This window comes from Oncorhynchus gorbuscha, linkage group LG13, assembly GCF_021184085.1.
Source record: "Oncorhynchus gorbuscha isolate QuinsamMale2020 ecotype Even-year linkage group LG13, OgorEven_v1.0, whole genome shotgun sequence".
In the NCBI taxonomy this organism is placed as follows: Eukaryota; Metazoa; Chordata; class Actinopteri; order Salmoniformes; family Salmonidae; genus Oncorhynchus; species Oncorhynchus gorbuscha.
This window is the reverse complement of record NC_060185.1, coordinates 16,629,562-16,637,181: the sequence shown is the minus strand read 5'-3', so window position 1 is coordinate 16,637,181 and position 7,620 is coordinate 16,629,562. Positions and strand designations below refer to the sequence as shown.

The window sequence follows — 7,620 nt, the reverse complement described above, 5'->3', positions numbered from 1 at the left end:
TGTATTCTGTGAGAGAGAGATTGACACACACACACATTTTCACACAACGAGTGGGACTGAGGTAGCCTGCTCCCAGTTCTGTTTGTGCTTTTGCCTACACCATTGTCATTGTCAAGACAAACATGTTCTGCATGATGATTCCATAAGGAGTTGGCAAGAGAACAGGATCAGAGGCTAGGGGTGAGGGAGGGTGGTGAGGGAGGGGCTCTCTTTGTTCCCATCAACAACAGTGGAGGAGAATTGGGATTACTGAAACAACAACAATGTAGAGTCTCTGTCTCCTCTCTGTTTCTGTCTCCTCTCTGTCTCCTCTCTGTTTCTGTCTCCTCTCTGTCTCCTCCCTGTCTGTTTTCTCTCTGTTTCTGTCTCCTCTCTGTCTCCTCCCTGTCTGTTTTCTCTCTGTTTCTGTCTCCTCTCTGTCTCCTCCCTGTCTGTTTTCTCTCTGTTTCGGTCTCCTCTCTGTCTCCTCTCTGTTTCTGTCTCCTCTCTGTCTCTGTTTCTGTCTCCTCTCTGTCTCCTCTCTGTTTCTGTCTCCTCTCTGTCTCCTCTCTGTTTCTGTCTCCTCTCTGTCTCTGTTTCTGTCTCCTCTCTGTCTCTGTTTCTGTCTCCTCTCTGTCTCCTCTCTGTTTCTGTCTCCTCTCTGTCTCCTCTCTGTTTCTGTCTCCTCTCTGTCTCCTCTCTGTTTCTGTCTCCTCTCGGTCTCCTCTCTGTTTCTGTTTCTGTCCTCTCTGTCTCTGTTTCTGTCTCCTCTCTGTTTCTGTCTCCTCTCGGTCTCCTCTCTGTCTCCTCTCTGTTTCTGTCTCCTCTCTGTCTCTGTTTCTGTCTCCTCTCTGTCTCTGTTTCTGTCTCCTCTCTGTCTCCTCTCTGTTTCTGTCTCCTCTCTGTCTCTGTTTCTGTTTCCTCTCTGTCTCCTCTCTGTTTCTGTCTCCTCTCTGTCTCTGTTTCTGTCTCCTCTCTGTCTCCTCTCTGTTTCTGTCTCCTCTCTGTCTCCTCTCTGTTTCTGTCTCCTCTCTGTCTCTGTTTCTGTCTCCTCTCTGTCTCCTCTCTGTTTCTGTCTCCTCTCTGTCTCTGTTTCTGTCTCCTCTCTGTCTCTGTTTCTGTCTCCTCTCTGTCTCTGTTTCTGTCTCCTCTCTGTCTCTGTTTCCTCGCTGTCTCTGTCTCCTCTCTGTCTCTGTCTCCTCTCTGTCTCTGTCTCCTCTCTGTCTCTGTCTCCTCTCTGTCTCTGTCTCCTCTCTGTCTCTGTCTCCTCTCTGTCTCTGACTCCTCTCTGTGGTTCTCAGGAAGGTGCGTATGAACATCCACACCAACAACCAGGTGACCCGGATATACAACGTCATCGGGAGGTTACGAGGGGCCGTGGAGCCAGGTACCACTTCCCATAGCCTTCTCTGAATGTTCTAGTAAGGGCCTGTTGACCGCGTTTATGGAAGCCAGGGGACAGGACGTTGGGAGACAGTTCAGAGCTGGCTGTACACAGTCTGGAGCTTCCTCTACACAACTCAACACCAACAACTATCATCACTGTTTTGTTTCAAATGGCACAACACTTGATTCACAACAGAATTAGGATCACCGTAGATGATGATTGTGACCCCCCTCCTCTCTCCGTTGTTGGCAGACCGCTATGTGATCCTGGGGGGCCACCGGGATGCCTGGGTGTTCGGGGGGATCGACCCGGTAACGGGAGCTGCCGTGGTGCACGAGAGTGTAAGGAGCGTCGGGAAACTGCTCAGAAAAGGTGTGTGGGGGGGGTCAGATTAACACACACATGCATTTAAAAACACACACACACAGACCACTATGTACTGAGACAAGTCTTTATGACTACAGCTGCATCATAAAGACATAAAACAGCAGACACAGGTGTAATCTCAACGCAAAACTCTGTATGAATGACTGGTCCCATGCTGTAGCAGTCTGGAATAGTTCTCTGTATTGTTCTAGAATGTTCCCATACTGTAGCAGTCTGGAATAGTTATTTGTATTGTTCTAGAATGTTCCCATGCTGTAGCAGTCTAGAGTAGTTCTCTGTATTGTTCTAGAATGTTCCCATACTGTAGCAGTCTGGAATAGTTCTCTGTATTGTTCTAGAATGTTCCCATGCTGTAGCAGTCTGGAGTAGTTCTCTGTATTGTTCTAGAATGTTCCCATACTGTAGCAGTCTGGAATAGTTATCTGTATTGTTCTAGAATGTTCCCATGCTGTAGCAGTCTGGAATAGTTCTCTGTATTGTTCTAGAATGTTCCCATACTGTAGCAGTCTGGAATAGTTCTCTGTATTGTCCTAGAATGTTCCCATACTGTAGCAGTCTGGAATAGTTCTCTGTATTGTTCTAGAATGTTCCCATGCTGTAGTAGTCTGGAGTAGTTCTCTGTATTGTTCTAGAATGTTCCCATACTGTAGCAGTCTGGAATAGTTCTCTGTATTGTTCTAGAATGTTCCCATGCTGTAGCAGTCTGGAGTAGTTCTCTGTATTGTTCTAGAATGTTCCCATACTGTAGCAGTCTGGAATAGTCCTCTGTATTGTTCTACAATGTTCCCATACTGTAGCATTCTGGAATAGTTCTCTGTATTGTTCTAGAATGTTCTGTCAGGCCTGTTTCCTCATATTATGTTTGACTCTGAGAAGTGCTGTATATTTTATAGGTTCAATGCATTTTGCCAAGTGTGTGTTTTCTATGGACTTTGTGCGTGTGTGTGTGTGTGTGTGTGTGTGTGTGTGTGTGTGTGTGTGTGTGTGTGTGTGTGTGTGTGTGTGTGTGTGTGTGTGTGTGTGTGTGTGTGTGTGTGTGTGTGTGTGTGTGTGTGTGTGTGTGTGTGTGTGTGTGTGTGTGTGTGTGTGTGTGTGTTCACTATAGGCTGGAGGCCCAGGAGGTCCATAGTATTTGCCAGTTGGGATGCAGAGGAGTTTGGACTGCTGGGATCAACAGAGTGGGCTGAGGTACTACACACATTATGTGAGGTTGTGGTGAAACATGTACTGTAGTGCTCTGGTAACAGAGATGACTAAACTCTAATCTAAATGTCTGTCCTGTCTCTTTCTCCTTGACAGGAAAATGCCAAAGTGCTGCAGGAGAGAGCAGTGGCTTACATCAATGCAGACTCAGCAATAGAGGGTGAGTTTGTGTGTGTGTGTTGGGGGAGGGGGGTTGTGTGGGTTGTCACATGTGAAAATGACACTCAGGTGTGTGTGTGTGTGTGTTTCTTTGTGTGTTGCAGGTATGTACACATTGAGGATAGACTGCACCCCCTCTCTCCACACCTTGGTGTACGACATCACCAAACAGGTAAACTTAAATCAGCTGTCTATCAACTGTCTATTTCAGGATTACACTGTGGCGCGTTTCTTTCCAGGAAGTAGCGTTGTAGTTTTTGAACACTCTTTGAATGGTATTCAATGGGCAAAAACATAACGAATGGTTTTCGGCACACAAACTTCATAAAAGGCATCTGGCAGAAGTAAAATTAATCCACAAACACAAATGTAATTTTTATATTGTGGTGGAAATTCTACCTTTAACTAATAAAGTCCCTCCATACACACTTCCTCTAACAGTAGCTCAACGGTTCCCCCAAGTTGGACAAGCAAGCGCCTTTGACTGTCGGCCCAGATGATGTATGGTCGTACTGGTCACACACACAGAGAACATGAGTCTTTGGCCCAGAAACAGGCTCCAAACAGAACAAGATCTCTGTTACTGGTGCGCGTGATATAACCTTTACTCTGTCTCCGATCAAGAGGAACCAGTCCGTTTCTGTCAATTGTTGGCTGAGTGGCCAGACATCCTGGGGTCATTCTACACACTCAAACAGTCAGGACAAGCCTCTACTAATGAGCACACACACTTTTCTATCTTCTGTCTGTAGTTGTTTCTTTGCAGCAATTTGACAAAGATTGTCTGATTCACGTCTCCTCTGAATAGTTGATGTTGAGTTGTGTCTGTTATTTGAACTCTGTGAAGTATTTATTTGGGCTGCAATTTCCGAGGCTGGTAACTCTAATGAACTTATCCTCTGCAGCAGAGAACTCTGGGTCTTCCTTTTTGTGGTGGTCCTCATGAGAGACAGTTTCATCATAGCGCTTGATGGTTTTTGCGACTGCACTTGAAGATTGAAAATTCTTGAAGATTGAAAGTTCTTGACATTTTCTGAAAATTTTCTGAAATGACTGACCTTCATGTTTTAAAGTAATGATGGACTGTACTTTCTCTTTGATTATTTGAGCTATTCTTGCCATTATTCTTACCATAATATGGACTTGGTCTTTTACCAAATAGGGTTATCTTCTGTATACCACCCCTACCTTGTCACAACACATCTGGTTGGCTCAAACACATTAAGAAGGAAAGCAATTCCACAACTGAACTTTTAACAAGGCACACCTGTTAAATTGAAATGCATTCCAGGTGACTACTACATGAAGCTGGTTGAGAGAATGCCAAGAGTGTGAAAAGCTGTCATCAAGGCAAAGGGTGGCTACTTTGAAGAATCTCAAATATATTTTGATTTGTTTAACACTTTATTGGTTACTACATGATTCCATTTGTGTTATTTCATAGATTTGATGTCTTCACTATTATTCTACAATGTAGAAAATAGTTTTTTTAAATAAAGAAAAACCCTTGATTGAGTAGGTGTGTCCAAACTTGACTGGTACTGTAAATGACTGAGTTTTCATGAATTTGATCAAGCCCATTCAAAAGACTAGGGGACATGATACAGAAGTAAACAGAAGAGGTGTTTACCTTCACATGGTGTAGACTAGAGGTCGACCGATTAATCGGAATGGCCGATTAATTAGGGCCGATTTCATAACAATCGGAAATCCGTATTTTTTTTTTTTACACCTTTATTTAATCTTTATTTAACTTGGCAAGTGAGTTAAGAACACATTTTTATTTTTAATGACGGCCTTGGAGAGGTGGGTTAACTGCCTCATTCAGGGGCAGAAAGACAGATTTTCACCTTGTCAGCTCGGGGGATCCAATCTTGCAACCTTACAGTTAACTAGTCCAACGCAATAACGACCTGCCTCTCTCGTTGTACTCCACAAGGAGACTGCCTGTAACGCAAATGCAGTAAGCCAAGATAAGTTGCAAGCTAGCATTAAACTTATCTTATAAAAAACGATCATAATCATAATCACTAGTTAACTACACATGGTTGATGATATTACTAGATATTATCTAGCGTGTCCTGCGTTGCATATAATCTGACTAAGTTTACAAGTATCTAAGTATCTGACTGAGCGGTGGTAGGCAGAAGCAGGCGCGTAAACATTCATTCAAACAGCACTTTCGTGCGTTTTGCCAGCAGCTCTTCGTTGTGCGTCAAGCATTGCGCTGTTTATGACCTCAAACCTATCAACTCCTGAGATGAGGCTGGTGTAACCGAAGTGAAATGGCTGGCTAGTTAGCGCGCGCTAATAGCATTTCAAACTTCACTTGCTCTGCCTTGGGGTGGTTGTTTCCCTTGCTCTGCATTGGTAACGCTGCTTCGAGCAAGGAACTGAAACGTTAACTTTCTTACATGGCACATATTGCACTTTTACTTTCTTCTCCAACACTTTGTTTTTGCATTATTTAAACCAAATTGAACATGTTTCATTATCTACTTGAGGCTAAATTGATTTTATTGATGTATTATATTAAGTTAAAATAAGTGTTAATTCAGTATTGTTGTAATTGTCATTATTACAAATACATTTTTGTATTTATTTTTTAAATCGGCCGATTAATCGGTATCAGCTTTTTTGGTCCTCCAATAATTGGTATCGGTATCGGCCGACCTCTAGTGTAGACCGACATAGTCCCAGACTATAACTGAAACACCAATACCTCTCTGTAGGTGTCCAGTCCAGAGGAGGGAGAGGAGGGGTTGTCTCTGTATGAGAGCTGGCACAAGCGCGACAACTGGACAGATGACCGCGATGCACCCCGGTCAGACCCAATACCAACCACAATAGACTTATCACTCTGATCACATGCACTTTTACTGATTGATTTTATTTACATTTTAGATTTTTGTCATTTAGCAGATGCTCTTATCCGGACTGACTCATTTGGTGTATAAAAAAAAAAAATTATGAACCAACCTCTTGTGGGTTTCTCCCTCCCTCCCTCCCTCCCTCCCTCCCTCCCTCCCTCTAGGATCAGTAAGCTGGGTTCAGGCAGTGACTTTGAGGCGTATTTTATCCGACTGGGCATCGCAGCAGGCAGGGCCCGATACACCAAGAACAGGGTGAGAGGGACATTGTTCTGGGGGGCGGGTGGGTGAACCTGGAGACAGGAGAACATTGCAGAGGTCCTCCCAATATGGGGGTCATCATTGGGCATTTAAAGTAAGAAAAACCATTCATGTTTATTCATGCAAACAAACCGGTGTGTGTATTCTACTTTGTAGAAGACAGAGCGGTACAGCAGCTACCCAGTGTATCACAGTGTGTATGAGACCTTTGAGTTGGTGGAGAGGTTCTACGACCCTTCCTTCCGGAAGCTCAGAGCCGTAGCTCAGGTCAGGGGAGGCCTCATCTTCCTATTGGCTGATTCCCAGCTCCTCCCCCTGGATGCCAGTCAATACGCTGGCTCTCTGACAAAGTACGCCCATACCATCGCTCAGCTGGGACGAAAACACCCAGATGCTCTTGTGAAATACGGGGTATCATTCGGTAAGAGAAAACACACGTTTACATACAAAGACACTCATTCTGAATCCCCCGTCACCTACAAAGTCTAATTTGTTTTTGTCCAGATTCTCTGTTCTCTGCGGTGGAGAACTTCACTGTGGCTGCTAGAGATTTCCATGAGCGTCTCACCACTCTGGACAGAACAGAGTAAGAGAAAGCGTGTGTGTGTGTTTCATGTTTATTGGTGGAAGTGTGTTAACAGGTGTGTTCCCCCTACTCTCTCAGCCCTATACAGATACGTATGGTCAATGACCAGCTAATGTACCTGGAGAGAGCCTTCGTGGACCCGCTAGGTTTACCTGGCCGACCATTCTACAGGTGAGAGCCAGCTACAGCACATACTCAGTGCTGTGTAATGTCTTCATGATCAGTTTAGAATCCCATTTTATTTTCTCTCACCCTCTTCCCTCTCTTCAGACATGTGATCTTTGCTCCCAGCAGTCATAATAAATATGCTGGCGAGTCCTTCCCTGGCATTTATGATGCGCTGTTCGACATCGAGCGTACAGCCAATCCCAAACAGGCGTGGGATGAAGTGAGGCGACAGATCAGCATCGCTGCGTTTACCGTCCAAGCTGCCGCCATGACACTCACACCTCCTGCCTAACGAAAAGATCTCTCTCTCACACACACACACACACACACACACACACACACACACACACACACACACACACACACACACACACACACACACACACACACACACACACACACACACACACACACACACACACAGCAACTGAGAAAGACACACCAGCCCTGCCTTACTCTCCATGCTTTATCTGAGCCAGTAGTCTGAAGCGACATCCTCTCCCATCGCTATCTGGCTGCTTTTAGTAAAACTGCACCATTTTGAAAATAAAAACAGACTTTTAATGAAGTAATGGTTTGTGAACTTCATCCCTCTGGTATAAAGATAGCCCATCCTGAGC

At 44.6% G+C, this 7,620-nt stretch overlaps 1 protein-coding gene across 1 annotated transcript in view; it reads left to right on the top strand.

The window, feature by feature from the left end:
* Positions 1-7,568, top strand: part of naalad2 (N-acetylated alpha-linked acidic dipeptidase 2) — a 22,996-nt gene extending 15,428 nt beyond the window's left edge. Inside the window, exons 11-21 of the mRNA XM_046293761.1 lie at positions 1,281-1,366; positions 1,619-1,738; positions 2,859-2,941; positions 3,053-3,116; positions 3,220-3,287; positions 5,848-5,939; positions 6,150-6,240; positions 6,403-6,667; positions 6,751-6,832; positions 6,911-7,003; positions 7,103-7,568. Coding sequence (XP_046149717.1) covers positions 1,281-1,366; positions 1,619-1,738; positions 2,859-2,941; positions 3,053-3,116; positions 3,220-3,287; positions 5,848-5,939; positions 6,150-6,240; positions 6,403-6,667; positions 6,751-6,832; positions 6,911-7,003; positions 7,103-7,292 — 1,234 coding nt within the window. The 3' untranslated portion in view covers positions 7,293-7,568. The remainder of the gene's footprint in view (positions 1-1,280; positions 1,367-1,618; positions 1,739-2,858; positions 2,942-3,052; positions 3,117-3,219; positions 3,288-5,847; positions 5,940-6,149; positions 6,241-6,402; positions 6,668-6,750; positions 6,833-6,910; positions 7,004-7,102) is intronic.
* The last annotated feature ends 52 nt before the right edge of the window (positions 7,569-7,620 follow it).